This window comes from Apus apus, chromosome 13 (genome assembly GCF_020740795.1).
Source record: "Apus apus isolate bApuApu2 chromosome 13, bApuApu2.pri.cur, whole genome shotgun sequence".
Classification (NCBI taxonomy): domain Eukaryota; kingdom Metazoa; phylum Chordata; class Aves; order Apodiformes; family Apodidae; genus Apus; species Apus apus.
Genome location: NC_067294.1, coordinates 9,823,544 through 9,843,799, shown reverse-complemented (window position 1 = coordinate 9,843,799; position 20,256 = coordinate 9,823,544). Strand labels below are relative to the sequence as shown.

Sequence of the window (20,256 nt, the reverse complement as noted above, 5' to 3'; positions counted from 1 at the left end):
ATTTTACAGTATCATAAAGGTAGCTGTGACTGTAACATGCAGAGTTCTGACATGAAATAAACCCGCTGTCAGTGTCGATAACATTTTGATCAATTTATCATGGAGTAGGTACCACGTGTGTGTGCCACTCCTTGCCATGCATTGGCTGTTGTTCCACACTCAGCGTACTGTGTGCTCAGCATGATTTGACAGAAATGAGATTATGTGCTTGAACTGGGCAAAGTCTTTGCACATATGCACATCTCCTAAGTTAACCATCATGGAACTGTGGCCTTTTGTCCTTAATATTTTAGAGCTAAAATCAAAGTATGAAAAGCAGTACTTTTTTTGCCTGCCAGGCAATTCTTTATGACACTATATGCTTTCCTGCTGAAAATGTCATCTAGACTTAGGTTGTAAGGCTCTTTTAAATGCACCTTTGTTTATAATACATATAGGTAGATGCAATTTTTATATTTTAACTTGCAACAGGACATACACCTCTCTGACAGTACCTGCCTTGCTCTCTGAATTGCTCCTTCATATACATACTTTAAATAAAGATAGGTTAAATATAGATGTTCTTCCTAATTTTAATTTCTTTGGTTTGGTTAAGGACACAATTAGATTCTTCACTAGTGAAACTGGGCTTGAGATGACCTTGCAGAACTGCTTGGGAAATGTACTTGTACCTATGGGAGAAACGTGGTCCCTGCATGGTGTTTGAAATGCGTTGTGAAATGTGAAGAGATGATAAAATTTAACTCCTGAATTATAATCAACCCTGCCCACCCTCAGGGAGTAGCAGGGGGAAAAAAGGTAGTAAGATGCTATAATTCATATTTTCATGGCTTTGTGCACAGCATTGTCAATCTTGCTGCACTTACAAAATACAGTTTAGTGTAGAATGAATTAGAAATAAGGCTTTGCTGTTGGAATGGCAAAACCAGATTGCACTTAAAGTGTTTTCTATAATTCAAAAGCAACACTCATGGAAGCATAAATGTTTTCTCTGGTAGATTCAGGGATACCTAGCTCACATTTAGAAATCATCCTGTGAAACTTTGATACTTCTGTTTCTCTAAAAGTTAAGTCCTAAGTGCAGCACCAGATGATTTCCCTATCCTCTGTTTAGGGGGAAAATTACTAGCAGAGTAAACAGTTTAATTGTAAATTTGAAGCTCTCTGTGTATGGATCATATTTGGTTTCCAGCATAAGCAACTGGCCATCAATAACCAATTACAGTTAAAAGTTATTTTAAATTATGTGGAGAGGTTTCTCAAGATGGTCTTAGAGAAAACCTTATTTTCCCTTTTTTTAAAAAACAATCTGAACTCTTCTCCATTATTATAATATTTAACAAATAGCTGATGATGGTACAGAGGCTTTGTTTTTTCTTCTACACTGTGCTGCTTTCAGCTGCAAGGGCTGTTGTTTGTTATTCCCGTAGTGGTCCCTGTGTTTGTACCACAGGTTCTTTGTCACTTTTGGTCCCTAAAAATCAGCAGTTAAAATAATTACTTAATTCATGAAAGCTTATGAAATTGGGACCACTTCAGGAAAATCTTGTTCAGTTTGAATATTTTTCCTGGATCCTAGATGATTGGTGTAATATATAAAAGAGTTGTATGTAAATTGACTTAAGCTTCCTTATTGGGAAGCTGTTGCAGTGGCAGAGCCTGGTGGAAGGATGTGTTCTCACAGTCAGATTATCTAAAAAGTCAACCTGAATATTTGTCCCTTTTAAATTTCAAAAATATTTCACTTGTCCCTTCAGTGATGTACCTGGACACCTGAAATTCCTTGGTACTCACTAATGAAACAGAGCATATCAATAACTAATGTAAAAGATTGTAGGGTGTTATTATATTGGCCTCTGTGCCAAGGTAAAGAACAGAATCCCTGCCTGGAGGAGCTCTTGAACTAAAGAGGTGAATGACATACAGAACTGGACGGGTTTGTCAACCTGGACCTGGCATGCCTTAAAGCAGCTCTAGCAAGGTAGTGATAATTTAACTTTGAGCATTTACTTACTCTGTCCATGCCAGGCTTTTATGATGTTTGTATTAACTGTGGATGCTTGTATAGTTCTCCCAGTTGTAAAGTGGCCTTAGAAAATTGGGATGATGTTCACGGGAGATATGGATCCTCTTGCTTGCTGGTCCCTTTGCTTGAAAGTCTGCTCTCACACTGACCTTTTCGTGTCAATCTTCCACAGTTAATGATATAAAATACTCCTGAAATGGCTACCTTGCTACTGTTCTGCCTACTGGGAGGCAGAAACAACCATTAAAGAGCAGTAGGTGCTCAGCCTGGGTACACTTTGTGCAGGTCAGGCTTGTAGTAAATTTGGGGTTTTAGAGCAAACACGTTTCATGCTTCCTCAGCAGAACATCTTTGTCATCAGGAGCTGTGTACACAACATATTGACAGTGCTTCCTGTAGAGAGAAGAAAGCTCAACACTGGGGTTTTTTTAGACACAAAATATGTGGTTTGTTTTTTTGTTTGGTTTTTTTTTTTTTAAGAAGAGGGAGATGGCCAGGAGCCCATTAAGTGTCTCAAGTGAAGGGAAGATGCAAAAAATGGAGTGGGTTGCTTATTCGTTGAGTTCCTTAAAATGAAAGTCAGTAAAAGCAGCAGATATTTGCAAAAGATCTATTGTTTTCTGTACAGCTTTATTTCTTACATAGAAAGCAGTGTTGCAGGAAGGGCCGAGGTAACAAAGTAATTGAAGCAGCTGCTACTAGCATTTTAAATTTCAGGCTGATTTTACTGGAAAAATATTTCTGCACAGACTATTAATGAGCAGTTGAACCAGTTGCATAAACACTTTGTATATTTCAGGTTTTTTAACATAATTCTTGCTAAAATATCTTGCGAGATTAGTAAATCTGTCCCGGGCTCCTTATGCAATTACCTGATATGCTGAAAAAAATGCGGAGAGGGAAAATATATTTGAGGAATCCAAACCAACTTGTAGTTGTCTCATTTCTCAGCAGGGGACAGGCAAACATCCTGATCTTCAGAATGAAATCTTTTTCTCTACTTGGTGACAATTACCTTAAGGCTTCAGTTATGTTACAGCTTAGCTAGGGTACTCCCATAGCAAAGGTTTCTCTTAATATGAAATTATGAAAGCCAGAGACAGAATGGGTAAATCACTGTTAGCTGTCCTCCTGGCCTGCCAAAACAGCATTCTTTAGTTCCAGTGTTGTGTATTACATTGTGTGAAATTAATGGCATGTGATGAGCTCTGAATTCAGTGAGCAGAGAAAGTTTGTGTCTGTGCTGCCCTGGGATAGTTTATAAACTGTGGCTGCTGAGAAATGTTTTGAAATGTCAAATGTTGGTATTTTGTGGGTTAGATGAAGGAAATGCAGAAAATAAGCCAAGTAAGAAGAAAAAAATCTTATTATTTGATTCTCAAAACCTCTTCAGCAGTATTTGGCACTGGAAATACTAACTAGCTGGTGGCTGAGCTTTTTTTTTGTTGTTTTCCATACTGGAAAAGGAGAAAAATCCTCTTGCCTTGAGTGACACAGGTGGTAAAGCAGTGAGGAGTCTGCTGACCTAAATTGTGGTCACAGATCTGCGGTGGGATTCGTATCTCTGCTGCATGCTTCATTGCCAAGAATGGGTGTACTAAGTGAAGGAGTTTGTGTGGTTTTGTTAGTAATTTAGAAACCACAAGCAAGATTTTTATGGCTTTATAGGCAGAGCTGTTTTTGAAAGTGCTTGATGTTTTCTGTAACGAGCTTCTGAGCCATGTCAGAAATGCAGTAAGATAGCTGATTGCCTTCCATGGAAGACAAGTTCCTTGAAGCTTTCTATTTTGAGGACTAAAAGAGGACCTTGGATTTCTAAATTCAAAATTACCGTGGAAAAATTATATTTGTAAAGACCCTCAGCCTTTAAGATTCTCCCATAAAGCCAGTACCCGTGGGAATGCTTGAGAGAACGCTCCAGTATGAAGACTAGGGCTTCCTTATTTTGTATTCTTGGTGTTCATTGTGAGTATCTTTATCAGCAAAAGATCAGAGAAGTAAAATGATGTTAAATAATCATGAAGTAAATTGGGTTGATATGATTTTTATTTTGAAAGAGGAAACAACTCCTGTTGTGGTTTACAAATATTTAAATGCTTAAACTAATTGTCAGCCTTAGTTTTGAATGAGGAAGCAAAATAAAATGCATTATGTGCTCCGAGTTTCTCATAGTACATGTCAGGAGAAACCAAGTTTTGAAAACAGTTGGCCTCGTTTCAGACACAGATTTTAATGAGATTAAAAGAGAGAAAGAATGTGCAAGTTTGATTAGAAAGTTTGTCCGTATTCTGACAAGGGGTCCCAGGAGCCAGGGCAGAAAAATGTTGTATTTTTTTAGTGAGAGAATTCATTTTGCTTTTGAAAATGAAAAGTAGGAAGCTGTGGATAGCTGTCAAATAATTACAGCAAAGGGTATTAAGTTAGTAGAAGAGAATGCCTGCTGTTGTACACAGACTGCGGGAGGTCTGAAAGGCAGTTTTAGTGGCCCAGATGTTTTCTCCTTGACTAAGTTTTTCAGCTGGTTATTTGCCAGTAATAATTTAACCAAGGACTTTGTGGATTGTGCAAAGCTTTTGTAGCAACCTCGTTTCCAAACAGAAATGAACACAATAGCCCTCCACCTTCCTGCAGCTCAGCTGAAGATCAGTGTTAGAGTATGCTTGATCTTGGCAAAGAGGAGAGCGTGGTGTGTTGCAGAATGTTTCAGGAGACCTGGTGCATGAGGAAGGAGGCATTTACTGGGAGGCATACACACAGCAGAGGGCTAAGGAATAGATTAAAAAATAAATGTGGAAATTAAGAACTAAAATGGTTTTCAAAACAGTCTTTTTTTGAGTATGCATGCATACTTTGTCAGCCTTGTATCAACATGTTCTATTAAAAAGATGGTGCAAGGAGGGCATGGTGCTGTGGGTGGTGGGGGAGGTCAGCTTCTGAACACTATTTTAAATGACCTGGAGTATGAAAAGGCTTGAGAACCACTGAGTTAGTATAAAGGCGATAAAACAAGGTCTTTTGGTCCTTATAACAATGTTTGAAAGGCTGTTTTCTTTCTCATTTAACATGCAGCAAGGACATATGGGAGAAGGCGAGGTAACAATATTCCTATTTAATTTTCTAATGTTGACATTGTCTCATGGCAGAAATAACATTAAGTTGTTACTAGAGGGCAAACTCCAAAATACAAGCATCAGTTTCACCTAAGTTTACGTAGTCTGCATGCCATCCATAAACATTTTAACTGAATTAGGTAGTACTCCACAGCAGTACTGTTGAAGCTGAAATGATCCCAACCTGGGGGTGGGCATCAGCTGTATGATTTGTTACACTGGAGGGCTGTGTTGTGTGTTTGTGTGTATGTTGTGAATGCCAATGCTGGACAAGTTTATTTTGGTTCTTCTGAGTGCTGATGGTGTTCATGATGCAGCCTAGACTGTAGGGAATATACATCCTGGCCTATTAAGTTAAAGAACCAGATCCTGCAAGCATGGATGTTGCATTATCTAACAGCAGTGGTGATGCTGAGGAACCTGAAGAGGTTGCTTAGATATGGAGAACTGCTTCCTTCCAATGACACCTGCAGGATTGGGGTCTTAAGAGATCAAACAAGATGTGCATCAGTTCATTAGGGGAAAACAAGATAACATTTAAGTCTGTATTACAGTATTTTTATCATAGTAGGAGCCAGGCTTGCCTAGCTACAGAAATAGGCCTGATTATAGTTTATTTTTATTTTAATTCAAGATGTACAAAGATACTTGAAATTTCAAATAAAGCAAGCTGACCAAGCCTTCCATTTTTTATTTGTATAAATTCGGTGGACTGTGGATTTTACTGTATTTTTTTTTTTTCTTACACCTTGTTAGCTGATTTTTGCATGGAAAATGTCCATATATTGGAATTGGCCAAATTTTTTGTTTTCAAGATGTTTTCTTATAAAAAATAAATGTTTTTCAAAGGAAGGAAGCAAGAGCAGGATAAATTAACCTTACCAGTGCCTTACTGTGGTAGATTGTAATGAATTCTGAAAAAGCAGACATAGCAAATCACATCATAGGCAAAAAGAAATGTATTAGAAAACTTGTAACATACCTCATTTTTTTTTTGCTTACTTTCCCTCTCTATGTATTTATTCTTAAAATGCTTCTTAAATGAGTGGGAGTCTATTTAGTTTGTTGTCTAGGTATTGAATACTGTAACTAAAGGATGGATTCACAGAAGAGATCAGCTTGTGTGCTCTATTTATGATATTATATACAGTTGCATTTAGAAATGCAAGCATCTTATTAAAAGTAAGAAATATTATTAAGGAAATCTATGATAATCATAGAAGAATACTGGGCTGTGAGGGGAAGCATGCTTACAGCATTTTCTCTTAGAATGAGTCCATTAAGGAAACTCTGTTGTAATATCTAAGTAAACTTGCTACTAGGAATTACACAGTATTGCCTAGTTTTAAGTCTTCGTGTGCAGAGTTACAGTGGGTCTTCCTGTTTTTATCAGGATATTTTTGTTATTTCCAAGTGGGTGGTTTTATGATATGTTTTGATACCAGGTAATTGAAACACAAAATTGTATAATATATTTAGCTGGTAGAATTCTTGGTGTTCCAATTGCACTGGGAAATTGTATCTGCTCATTGAAATATACTGTTCACTGGAAAATTACGTATGTGGCTTAGATTTAAGTGATGTCTGCTATTGGGAAAGTCCCAGAAAAAAAAAAAATGCCCTGTATTCCCTTCTGTTTTTACACCTCTTTGAAAGAAATCCAATTGGAAACATGAAATACTGTGGAAAACGGTCAACTTGAGCATCCATGAGAAATACAGTTTTGTTCCAGATTTTCATAGCTGTAGTGCAGCTGTGAAGAAGGTAGCAACCTCTTCTCTGAATTAATGCACTTGAGTTATTGAATGATACTGAACACTAAAAGGGTCATGTGAAATTGAGAACATAACTGCTCATTAAAAGGGAAGATTGCAAACAGTTCTATTGCTAATGCAGCAACTAGTGCCTTTAAAAAAATATATTTTAACAGTGTGTGCTTTGTTCTGTTAGTATGGTTTTTTTCCTTTTTTTTCTTTAACCCCCTCTTCAGGTCAGTCTTCACTGTTTCCAATGGAAGACGGGTTCTTGGATGATGGACGTGGGGATCAGACTCTTCACAGTGGTTTAGGATCACCTCACTGCTTCTCCCATCAGAATGGAGAAAGAGTGGAACGGTATTCCCGGAAAGTCTTTGTTGGTGGATTGCCACCAGATATTGATGAAGGTACGTCCAGAAAAGCAGCTCCTTCTGGCTTAATGACAGAACTGTGGTGTAAAACCTTTTGTCTGTTAGCTAATGAATGATTGTTTTCCAACTCTTTGGAAAGGCTCTAATATGTAAATGGATCTTTGTATGTTACCACTTCCAGTCCATGGAAAAGGTCATGTAACTGAAACTAGTTTAGGCTATAGCATTACTCTGCCATTGAAGAACTAAATGGTGTTACCACTTAGTTAACTGACTTTCACAGCAGAACGATTATAAAAAAGGGATAGGTGGAAAAATAAGCAAGTAAATATCACCTATTGAAACTCATGAATACATTACCATCATTTTTTAGGCACCAGAAGGCAATAGTAGGAAAGTATTGCCAGTAGTTTTTAAAGTTTGTGTAGTCCTAAGTCATAGGTCTTTATTTGGGTGCCTATGTGTAGTTCTCAGAGCTTGTTTCCAGCAATGATTATGACCTATGGCAGCTTCTAATGTGTGCCTAGTGAGGACTCGGACAGGAATGAATCTGTACAGAGGCAGTTACATAGAGTAAGGAACAAAGAATTTGTGGTGGGTCCATCATACAGACAAGGTGACAGAATACTGCAGTTGTTATTAAAAAAACAACAGTATATGTCATGCAAAAGTATTGTGAAGCTTCATTTCACCAGAGTTCTGCAATTCTGTATGAGTGTGCTGGGATAGTGGTTAAAGGAACTACAGCAACTGTAAATCTGAAAAGTTGCTCTTTTTTTTAAATCACAGAATCACATAATAACTGCTTTTTGTGTCAGGGAGGCTGAATGGTTTGCACTGCAGGGGGTACTACTATCATGTGGCAAATGGACTTTCATGTCAAACATAAGAGCTACTTTATTATTATAAGGTCAAATATAACATGGGGTTTACAAGAGGAAGAATGATCTTGAAGTTATTCTTTCTTTGGTGGTGTTGGGCTTTTGTTTGCTTTTTTAACTTTGCCACCTTGTGTTTTAAAAGCAGATGAGCACATGAATAGTTTGGTCTCTGTCAACCCTATTTACTGAAGAATGGGACCTTTCCTAAACCTGTGCTAGGAGGGTAGCTTGAATATTCCAGAGTTGCTTCTGTCAGCTCTCTTCCAATTTAAATGCTCAAGTGTGAACTAGAATAAGGAATATACAATATAAAATCTACATCACAGCTGAATGTTTCAGCTTCTTCTGATCCTGTTTCTAGAAAGCATTTTATGTTACGTGCTTTAACATTACAGTTGTGTGAAGTGTTGTTCTGAACAGAGATCTATTTTAAGAATAGATACGTAGTAAACGTTCTGCTTGGTGTGTATCTTCATCAGTATGTCATCTTGGCACACCACCATGGCTGTATACCTTCTGATGATCTGCAGTGCACAGAGAAGCTGTCAGCTCGTGGGATTGTCAGTTGCTATTTTGTTAGCTGTGTCATCAAAGACTCTAAATAAAGTGAAACAGACGTAATTCAGACCTTTTGAGATTTCTAACCAAATTGGAGGATATGGAATATCCTCAAAATCATGTCTTAGGAACTCCCAACAGTGTGCTAGTATAGAAAGCCCTGTCGTACCATAACCAGAACACAGCTGAGCAGTGTGCCAGGTTTTGTGACACTCTAGCAATGTGAGGTTTGTTCTTCTTGTTTCAATTTTTGAATGAGAATTTCTTGTCCAAAGAACTTTATCTGGCAATGATTCAAGCATGTTTGTCAAGAAGGAAAAGGGAATGATAACTCAATTTCAAGAAGAGCAGAATTGCTACTGGAGGACTTCTGTGGAACTAGCAGATGCAAATTTATGCCAGTAATTTGCAGTCAAAGGCAGAATTGAAATGCATGCAAGAATTACTCCTTGGTATAGTAATATGTTCTTGCCATCTCTCTTGTAAAATTACAGAACTATGTCCTGCAAGTTTACTGTTAGTTCAAGGTCAAGCTGAGAGGGTGTTTGCACATGTGGCACTGGCATGTGATATGAACAGGCATGGCTGGGTCTTGTGATAGTCTCTTAATTTTTTTCCAGTCTTTGTGCAATTATAAGGTATATTGGCAGAGCCAATTGCTTACTAGCTACCTGAATTAAGTTGGTGTTCTTTAATTTCAATTTGTGCCTTGTCCCTTCTCTCTTCACAGATGAGATCACTGCTAGTTTTCGTCGCTTTGGACCTTTGATTGTAGACTGGCCACACAAGGCAGAGAGCAAATCTTACTTTCCTCCTAAGGGTAAATACCTGATAACTAATAACAGATGAGCATTTTAGAATTTCTTTTTATAAGATTCCATTTTAGACAAGACTTTTGTGAAAATGACCCAATGTTTAAGGGGAAAAAAGGTTGAATCCTTAGGATTGTTATAAACTGAAGGAATTTAGTTGATGGCTTTGCAGTTATTCTGTACTAGAAGAATTCTTCCTTAGCTTCCTGTTTTTACTTTATTCCATATTTTTTTTAATTTTAGTAATATTTAGTCAAGACTAGTCCTCTTTAAAAGGACTAAATGCCCTCCACAGAAGCTAGGAAGGATTTGTACCTTCTGTTAACAACCATCCTGGCATGTTTGCCTTTGCAGCTGTGACTTTTGTTCAGTTCAAACTTCTTGTTAATTCTTTTCAAAGGAAATGGGGAGAGGGTATGCTCATCAAGCTCACTGCTTTCCTTCATGTCTCTGCAGAGCACTTGCAGGAGGCTGGGTTAGAAAATGAGTGAGAGCATCCTGAAGTTTGTCACTTACTGTGTGGTAGCATGATGACATGATGCCAAGCATAATGCTGGGTTAAATTATTCTTGCATAGGCAAAGAGACAAAGATGTGTGTGTGTTTTCCCTTGTAGGATATGCATTTTTGCTGTTCCAAGATGAAAGCTCTGTACAGGCACTGATTGATGCATGTATTGAAGAAGATGGAAAGCTCTATCTTTGTGTTTCCAGCCCCACTATCAAAGACAAACCGGTAGGTAGAATTGTCAGGGCCTGCACAATTCCTGTATGATAACCAGAAATAGTTCTCTTCAGACTTATTTTTTCTGTCTTCAGACTGTTAATGTTTAAACTTCTTTAAGATGTCAAATTAAGTTCTCAAAGAGAAGACCATCTTATTTATATTTAAACTAGGCATTTTTAGTCTAGTTATGATCAGTATTTTTGTTAGAAAAAGGTTTGCTAAATTTCACTGTTGCTGCTGTAGTAAATGTATTTCCAGAAAGGTATTTTATACTTCTTATTGAATAAAATGTAGAATTCATATTGTTTAAGTGTAACATTTTTTGACAGAGGAAAAAAACCCAACCAAAACATAATGAAGCATTGAGCTGTATTGATAGAAATGGTTTTGGGGCTGGTTCGAGTCTACTAATAGATGGAAAGACTTCTGCTATATTCCTGTACTTCAGATTTGGCCAGCTCTTGGCAAATACAAAGCAGCTACTTTTGCATAGTAAATAAACACATAACTTTGTGCTCTGGAGCCTGTTGCGCTGAGATAACGCTTGGCTAGAACAACACTAACAGCATAGATAGGTCTGCACCAGTGGGGTTTGTACAGCACATTTCAGTCATGATTAAGTAAATATGTAAGTAGAGGGTGAGGGGTTTTTTTGTTGTGTTGGTTTTTTTTTTCCCCCCAGAAATTTGAGTAACTAGGAAGTGGTGAAATTCAGTATGATCAAATGGTGTGTCGTAGCAGAGCTTACTGCTTTTTCATTTTGAGAAGTGGTTGCTGAACAAATAGCAAATGAGTTTAGAGCATAAAACATTTAAGAGGTTTTCTTCTTTGTAGGGTACTGCTTTAATTTATATTATTGAGATACTTTGAATTGTGAATGGTTAAAAAAAAAAGGCTTTTTGTCCATAGGTTCAGATCCGGCCTTGGAACCTTAGTGATAGTGATTTTGTTATGGATGGTTCACAGCCTCTTGACCCACGAAAAACCATTTTTGTTGGTGGTGTTCCTCGGCCTTTACGAGCAGGTACACTGCGTGTTCCGCAGCGCTGGGCATGTTGAGTATGCAGTCTGGTTTGGGGAGCAACGGGGGAAACCAGTTATGTCAGCAAGGGAAGTGTGAAGTGTTTCTGACACTTGTAGTGGGGGACACGAATGCAAGTGGACTGTTGCGTTTGCTGCCTTTAGAAAAACTTTGCAGGTCTCCACCCCTGTTTCACTTTCCTTTCTCATTTAGTGGAACTTGCGATGATAATGGATCGGCTGTACGGAGGGGTGTGCTATGCTGGAATTGACACAGACCCTGAGCTGAAGTACCCAAAAGGAGCTGGGCGGGTTGCATTTTCTAATCAACAGAGTTACATTGCTGCTATCAGTGCTCGCTTTGTTCAGCTGCAGCATGGAGAGATAGATAAACGGGTAAGGTCTTCAAGCATGTTCTATTTTTGTTCAGTGCTTTCTCTAGAAATGCTTTTCCATGTAAATGTGTGTCATCGTGAAGACTGTAAATGTTGTATCAGATTAATTGCATATTTAGGGCTAGGTTGTGCCACTTAGATACAACACAGAATAAAAATGAAAGAGTGGTAGAGAGCTGTTGCTTCTGGAACGTGGGAGGCAACTGTGAAGCAGACTTTCTCAAATTGCTTAGCATAATTGGAAGCATGTCAGCTGCCTTGCCCTTTTATAAGAATATTGCACTTGTCATATACTCCCACTGCAAGTATTTGCACTTAGTGTTTGTATAATGCCAGGGAGTAAGGTATCTGGTGCGGATGGAGCAGTTCTCAGTCCTGTTCTGCATCTTTTGAGAGAGTGAGCAGAATTGGGCCTTAGTGCACCACACTGTGTGCTGGGTGTTCCTGAAGACCATCATAGTAATCACTGTAAACTTGTCAGTGTGTATTGCAGCCACACAGTCATCTTCCTTACATAAAGGCCAGGTTTGGTTATTTTATTCCCTTATTATTGTAAATTAATGGATCTGCAGTTTGCTTGCATCTGCCCTCTGATCTATATAAAATGTGCCTTTGCCAGTAACCGTGATCTTCAGGTCACAGTTTTGAGAAACCTGGATCCTTTCATCTACTGTTCTGTCTAATTCATGGTTTGTCTCTGGAATTTTCTTACATGACTGTCATTATTGATCTTAATCTCATAATTACTACAGAGCAAAACCCCCAAGCTTGACTGATAAACTGCTTATCATTTCACTTCTGCTTTGGCAATAAAGCTTTGGTAGAAGAACAACAGTTTGACTGTGGGCCTGCGATATGGAGTGTCTTTGTTCTAATCTTGGCTCTGAAATAAGTTCTGTACGGCTTTGAACAAAAAATTTGGGCTGCCCTTGTGTAACTTCTGCTTGCATAAGCAGACACTTGGGTGAATAGGTTCACTGAAGCTGGTGGGACTACAAATTTAAGTAAGTACTTATGAACTCTAGCATAAAGATTTTGCAATTTATTTCCCCTTCCTTCTCCCCTCCCACTCCTTATTTCCCCATTTTTTGTGTAGTTGAGAAGAAATTGTGGGGAGATAAGTGCTCAGAGGATTCATTATAAGAGGGGCTGGGTGCATGAGAGCTACAAAAATGCAGCAGTGGAAATACTACTTTTATTAATAAGGTTTAATTGGGTTTTTTCCTAATGAAGGTTTTTTTGGTAAAAAAAGTAATAAAATTAGTAACAAGAAGAGATTTCCTATCAAATTGGACAAGGAGGTGCTGTGGCCTGCAGCACCCACCACTGCAAAGCTTCTGATGAGTGCTGCCACCCTAAGCCCACCTGATGAAGTTGCTGTGATTTGAGCTGTTTCTCTGTAGTTGGGAAACCTCAATATCCCCAGCACAAGTAGCAACTGCAGGCCAGGCCATCCATGTGCACTTCAACACACGCTGAATAAATGGGCTGAGGACTCTGACTACTGTCTGTCGGTTGCAAACTTGCACAAAAACCAGTGCTTGCCAAAGCAAGCAGAGGTGTAATCACCTGTGCTGTAGTCTGGCCTCTGAGTGTGTCTGAGAAGACATAAAAAAGAGCAGGGGAATTGCTATGTTAAGGAGGACTGTGTAGCTTATTTTTAGGTTGTCCTCTTAGCACTTGTAGAAGACAACACTCCTCAATAAACACCCAGCCTTAAACTTCATACCGAATTCAGTGATGAAGGTAGAATATAGTGTTAGGAGTATTTGTCTGCCTTTGCTCTCTTACACATTCATTCTTCTGAGTTGGCATGGAGGGGTGTTTGGGAAGCGCAACTCTAGCAGTGCAAGAGGAGAAAAACAGAAGTTAACAAAAACCAAACCTCTCTACTGTCTCCAAGTAGTTTATATGTACTCTAAGCACAAATGACATTAGACTGCTTCAGTGCCCTATCTGGACTGTGATAAAATTGGGTAAGTTTAAAAACTCAGGAACTTGTGACTGTCATTTGAATGAGCTGTGATACCTCTGAGCCTTGTAAGATACAGAAAGGACCATCCCTAAGCTTGATGCAGAGATAGCAGGTTAACAGTAGAAGCACCCGTTGCAGTCTGGGTATTTGGAAGTGTTTGTGAAAACATCCAATTAAATGAGCTTCACAGAAGGCTCTCAAGCATTTCTAGAACAGGAACTTGCACCTGTACTTCTTTAATGTGAAGTTTTGTGTTGAGCTTCTGATATGTCACATCATACTTTGACAGTTCTGTGGAGCAAAGGAATGGACGTTATGACTGGTTTCGAGGTGAATCTGAACCTTCAGGGGATGGCAGTGCTGCAGTTGTCATTTAAATATTTAGGCATGTTTAAATGAACTGTGCTGTAGCCAACATGGATGTTGCTAGCAGCAAGCTTTGCTCTGCTGTCACAAAGTGCTCTGGAGTGCTGTGAGCAGGGCTTTGTAGCCCACAATACAGCAGCTTTGGTTTGGGTATGCAAATGCCTAGATTAAAAACTAGTAGTTGCAGTGTGGATGTATCCTTGGAGCACCAGCTGGTATGTTCCTATGAGTCATTATCAGTTAAGAACTTGAAGAAATTTTTCTCCTTTCTCTCTGCTGTGCAGAATTACTGCTCATCATCTGACCCTTTAAGCCAGCAGCGTAGGTGGCCATCAGTCCCCTTTTAAGCTTCTCATTTGATTCCAAAAAGATTAGGTGTGTTTCCTTTTACTGAGAGGACTAAGCCAGAGGAACAGAAAAGCAGAAATGTGCTTTTACTGAAGATAATAAATGAAAATTTTTAAGGATGGAAATTCAGATGTTGACATTTGCAGACCGTGTGCATATTAATCTGTAGTTGGTGTTGTGAAAACATTTTCCATTCCTGCCTGAAAAGTTTGGAGCTTAATTGTGCATTACTGTACTTAAAAAGAAACCCCCGGAATTCTCCACAGTTTTGATGTGAATTTGTGTATCAGTTCTGTAGCAATGGGTCAACTGGTCCTTTCTGTAAATCAGTGCTGTGTGATACTGTTGGGCAGCATTGGGTTTTGGGTCTTTTCTAAGGATGGAGGAGGAGAGTGGGAGCAGGATTGTTCTCAAATTAACTGCCTATAGTTTTGGGTGTTTAATGGCTATGATCAAGTGCAATGAGGGGAAAAATCCCTGAATGTAGTGTTCTCTGTGACAGAACTGTGATCTCAATCCTGCTAGAACACAGGTAGCAGTAAATAGTGTGGGACTGTCATTATTGACATTGTTATTAAGAACTGTAAACTTTCTTCTCCTTTTCTGAATACAGGTGGAAGTTAAGCCATATGTCTTGGATGATCAGCTTTGTGATGAATGTCAAGGGGCCCGTTGTGGTGGAAAATTTGCTCCATTTTTCTGTGCTAATGTTACCTGTCTGCAGTATTACTGTGAATATTGCTGGGCTGCTATCCATTCACGCGCTGGCAGGGAGTTCCACAAGCCCCTGGTGAAGGAGGGAGGAGATCGCCCGAGACATATTTCATTCCGCTGGAACTAAAAGATCACTGCAGTGCTCATATGCAGGCTCAAATTAAGTGCACTCTTCTGTTATCCTGATTGTCCCCACCCCACCCTACCCTTTCTCTTATTCAAGATAGCATGTCCTTTTGTAGTAGTCTGTAATTTAACGATAGTATAATGAAAGAATGACCTATAATATGGGTATTTTGTAGAATCTTGTCATTGAAAACTGTATTGGGAACTCCTTTTCGTATCGATAACATGTTGCAAGTGAGTTACATTCTCTTGTCTTTACTACAGAGAGAACACTTAATTTCATGCAACATTTTCTTAGAGGAGAGAAAAATATTAAGAAAAGAGAATTGAAACAATAGAGTATTTTGGGTTTTTTAATTAAATTATTGTTAATAAAGAACATAAGGATACTTTTATTAAAATAACTGTGTAACAATAACACTATCAGTCTGTTCTGACACTTTTCCCCCAGGGAAGCCTGTTTTTGCCTCTCTTTTTGTTTTGACTTTGGATTTTTCCAGCAACAGATGAAGTTAGCATTTACCTACCAACAGGAAAGAGCATGTTTAAAGCAACATAAATGCATGAGCAAAGTTAAAGCAGCATTATAATAATGATCCTTTAAAAAAAATCCGTTAAGGGTTTTGAGGCTGAAAATTTAGCTCAGTATGTGACCATGCCTCTGACTACCACCCACATCCAAATTACTGATCAGATAGGCAGAGCTTACTATATTTTCATCAAAATTATTACATTTTAAGAATTGCTGAATGTAAAAGACGAGTAAAGTTACTACTGAGGGGGGAATGCACTTTTTTTTCTTTAAGAGAACTCATTTGTCTGGTTACAGCCCTAGAAATCCTACCAAAGCTAGAGTAATGACAACTAGTTAACTGGCATTTCCTCTCCTGAAGGATAAATATATAGATTTTATTTTTGATGGCTATATATAACTCTATATCCTAATATACTAACATTCATCAGGGGCCAGCCTTTGCTCTCCATTTTGACATGAAAAAGTAGAAAACCTAAAGATACCTCAAGGATATCACTGATTTTTACTGAAGTTTTGATATTCCATTGTGTCACACAAACTAAAATTGGCTGCTTATTCGTTTCCCATCTCTGATGTAAAGTTAGTTTTAAATGCCCTCTAACTTAGTTGTAACAGAAGGCATGAACCTTAGTAGTTTCCACGTCTTGTTTTGCACTATTTATGGAATTTGTGCATGAAATGGTGCAAGTGTGCATATGCCTTTCTTACTCTTCCTGTAGAAAGAATCCCAAGTAAAATTCCACCTCTTCAGAACTTCACATGGGGAAGTAAACACAGGTATTTGAAGTGCCAACATTGCTAAGTTAATGCCTTCTTTATTATAAATAAGTTCTACCTTGAGAAGCATTAACACAGTACATGTTAATTGAATGACAGAGTGGGTGCAGGGGTTTAGTTTGAAATAGTTGAATGAAGGAGTAGTTCTGAAAATTATTTTTATTACTTTTGAACTAAGGCCCTGGCCATCTTCTCAACTGATTATTTAGCAGTGTTCAAACAAACAAATGTAGCGGCAATCTTCTGAAGTGCCCGAGGGGCATGGTACCATCCTAGATTCTCTCAAACCAAAGACTTGCCTCAGCACTGCTTGGAAAACATCCCCTCTGTTCAAAGCCTTTTTTGGCCCCCCCTCGTCCCTTCCCCTAGCCCAGATTATCTTTATGAGAAGCAGTTTTTATTTTCAATACAGGCTTTAATGAATTATACCTTACCAAGTTCCAAAGGTCAAAATGGAGACATTTGCTGTCTACTAGTCAAGTATAGAAAGGGAGCTGCTTTTAATGAAATCCCTGAAAATATTGACAACAGTAATGCAAATGCAGAGTGCTCTTGTGTAGATTGTCAGGGACTTTTTTTTCTCTGAAGTACATACTTATAGTTAGAATGTTCTTTTAATTTTTTTAATGCTTGTAGGTGGCTTGGGGTGTGCTATTGTGCCGATCCTACCCAGTGAACAGGTGAGATGGGTTACCATTACAAGAAATAACACTGTTTGAGAACTAGCTTTGAATAATAATTTTCCCTTTGTACATGACCTGCTGAATTTCGGTACAGTGTTTTTGTAGCTAACTTATTTTGTCATGCACATAATGTATATTTGTTATGCACTACTTTTGTATATCTTGTTTTTCCAACAGTGAGCATTTTTAGGCACACTTTTCACTGACGGGATATCTCTTTATGCAATACCTCAATTTTTCATATTGCAAAGAGTAGCTTTTTGTACTTTTATTACTGAGAGATCTTCATATACTTCATTTTTTAATATAAATAATTTTAATAAATTTTATTTTCTTATATTCTGCTTTTTATACATTTCAGTGCTCTGCATACATTTTGAATTATGGATGTTGTGCACTGGCAATGCTATTTTAGAATCTGCAGAGAAAAGAAAGCATGTTGCTTAAACATCTTAGCCCAGCACCAGGTATTTGGTGTACATATAATTTAAGAAATAGTATATGTAAAGTTGAGAATTAAAGAAGAAAAGCATGAAAATGACAAATGACACTGTCTTTAGACCCATGAAATTTAAATGCATAAATATAGTGTAGAAATTTAAAAGTAAAGAAACATCAAAATTGTCTACAGCTTCTTACTGAGTTTTTAAAAATGATACACAAATGCAGACGTTTTTGGTGAATGTTTAGCCATTTTTAATATTAATACAAATTGATGTTAGGTGTTTGATGCAGAAATGTGTCTGCTCTTTTAAATTATATTTAAAGAATAAAAGAGAGCCTGCTAGGTGGCAGGCATGTAATGTTAGTATGCATGACTAATGTAAGAAATTGTTATTCTACTAATACTCACTTGTGATTGTGTGACAAGCGTGTTTACAGATTCTTTGGTTACACTTCGATTTACAGGGCATAAACAATTATATACATTACTCTGTACTTAAATAGTGATGACATGTCTTTCTGATTACATGGGATTTGTAGCTGGGGTTACCATGTAGCTCCAAATGTAATTAACATGTAATTGGGTTACCAGTCTTAGGGTATCACTTCGATTCGCAAAGGGGTTAATGAGCATGTAGATTGATCACACTAGCATGGCACTGGCCATGTATTTACAATGTAGTTACAGAGTAATTACATGGTTATTTTTGCAATGTAAAATAAAGTGTTTCTGATTATTTTATATGTAAAGGAACCCCACTGCCCCGTGCTTTTTGGTATAGTATCTACTTCTCCATACACAGACCTCTGCAGAATGCAAATTTAAAACTTGCAGTGAATGACTTTAGTGTTTTATAAGGATGCTGTTGGAAAGACTTGATAATTCACCCCTTTTGTTTTTGAAGAGTAAAACCTTCTGTTAAAAGGTAATTTAAAACTTGAATGTGATGAATTGTGGCAAGTTAACTTCAAGTTATGTGCAATACCTATTTCAGACTTCTGGAAGATCTTTGCAGTGTAATTCTTTGTTTTTAATTGCAGACATTTAAAAATGTCATTTTCTACTGTTCTAGTAAATCCTCTTTCTTGCTGGTGTTTCTAAAGAAAAGAATCAGAAATCAATCTTTCTACTAATGTAAATTTGAGATTATTTTTAAAAAAATGGAATAAAAGGTTTTGGTCATTTGCTTTATTTTATTATCTTATTTTAAAGCTACTGTGATAGCATTGTAAGAATTGGGACAATATTGTATTCAACTGTTTTATTTTTTATATTTTTAAATTTTAAAGTATAATTAGTTTTTATAATTTTCATCAGATTTTTTGTTATATTTTTTGGAAGTGAAACTTTTAGCAAGTGGGTGTCTAGTTTTTACTAATCCCTAATATGTTTTCCCCCCAATGTATTGCTCATATTATCAGAAGGAAAAGTTATTTAAGTATGTCAGTTAATTGTACTACTTGGCTGAATTTCCATATAGTTTTTACTGTGTATGGGGAGGTTGTAGTATTTATTATAGCATTTTAAATAAGGGTAATTCATTTTTTATTAAAGTCATTTTCACGTTTAAGTTCATATTTTTGTATGTTCTACTCTAAGTTATATAACACAAGTTACTTTTTTTAAAGAGTTCATTTGTTGAAGTGCTAGTGAAAATTAATGTTATTAAATAGTTTGCAAATGACTATTTATACCAGTATGCATATAATTTTTAAATATTTGTAATGTGAGATGTTGAATGAATAAAACTTTTAACTCAGTGTTTCTTCTTAAACTTTTTTATTTTACCCTTCCTATAGAAACATGTTCCTCTGTGGCTGAAGGTTGCAGGGCTCCGGGAGTTTTTTGACGAAGTGTACAGCACATGTCTGGCTGTAGGATGTGTGAAGTGCTTTAGACTAGGTTCTGCAGTCCTGTTCTGGTCAAAACCTGGAGCATGGTTGTGTAGGGGGTGTGTGAGGGAGGGTATCACCACTTGGGAGATGGTGACTACACTGAGCAGTGCATTGAATGGGGTGATGTCTAGAGGGCTGTAGAACTGCTCTCTCTTGAATCAGGCTGGAAAAACAACCCTTTTCACTGCTTGTGTCCAGATGTCTAATTACTTAATTTTGTGAATTTGGTGCTTGTTGAGTATCTATTAGAAATAGTCTGTAACTTTGGAAAAGCCTTTCAGCAGGTTCAAGCACTGGCACCTCTGGTTTTGTGCAGCCTCATGCCTATCAACCTAGCCAAAGAATTGTGGTTGGATCTTTTGTTTCTACCCAGTGTTCTCTGCAGCTAATCCATAGGGATGAAGACAGATGAAAACCTCTGAACAGCTACGAAATCAAGCTTACTGGGCAGGTGACATGTTCAGTGAGAAGAATACCACTGAGGCACGTGTAATGCATCGTGTAAGTCAGATGCAGCTGGGACAAAAGGGTAACCAGATTTTGGCCAGAGTTAAAGCCAAGCAAGGCATGGACAGGCAAGGATTCTTTTTAAATTGTCCCATGGTTGTGATCTGATGCTAAGAGAAGGAAAATGTCAAGCATTTCAAAGAGCTTGTTAGTGGCGCCCTTTATTTTAAAATAACTAAAATTAAAATGTCTAAAAAGTCTTGTGAAGTGCTACAGCTTGCATGTATCTG

The 20,256-nt window shown here is 37.7% G+C and overlaps 1 protein-coding gene across 6 annotated transcripts in view; it reads left to right on the top strand.

Moving 5' to 3' along the window:
- CPEB4 (cytoplasmic polyadenylation element binding protein 4) overlaps positions 1-19,384 on the top strand; it is a 44,265-nt gene extending 24,881 nt beyond the window's left edge. For 3 of the 6 annotated variants that reach the window (XM_051630937.1, XM_051630941.1, XM_051630939.1), the window contains 7 exons: positions 5,096-5,119; positions 7,127-7,300; positions 9,434-9,523; positions 10,131-10,249; positions 11,150-11,264; positions 11,475-11,656; positions 14,958-19,384. In XM_051630937.1, coding sequence (XP_051486897.1) covers positions 5,096-5,119; positions 7,127-7,300; positions 9,434-9,523; positions 10,131-10,249; positions 11,150-11,264; positions 11,475-11,656; positions 14,958-15,185 — 932 coding nt within the window. In that variant the 3' untranslated portion in view covers positions 15,186-19,384. Of the gene's footprint in view, positions 1-3,812; positions 3,992-5,095; positions 5,120-7,126; positions 7,301-9,433; positions 9,524-10,130; positions 10,250-11,149; positions 11,265-11,474; positions 11,657-14,957 lie in introns of those variants that run through there. The other 3 variants (XM_051630938.1, XM_051630940.1, XM_051630942.1) reach the window with 2 other exon arrangements.
- The last annotated feature ends 872 nt before the right edge of the window (positions 19,385-20,256 follow it).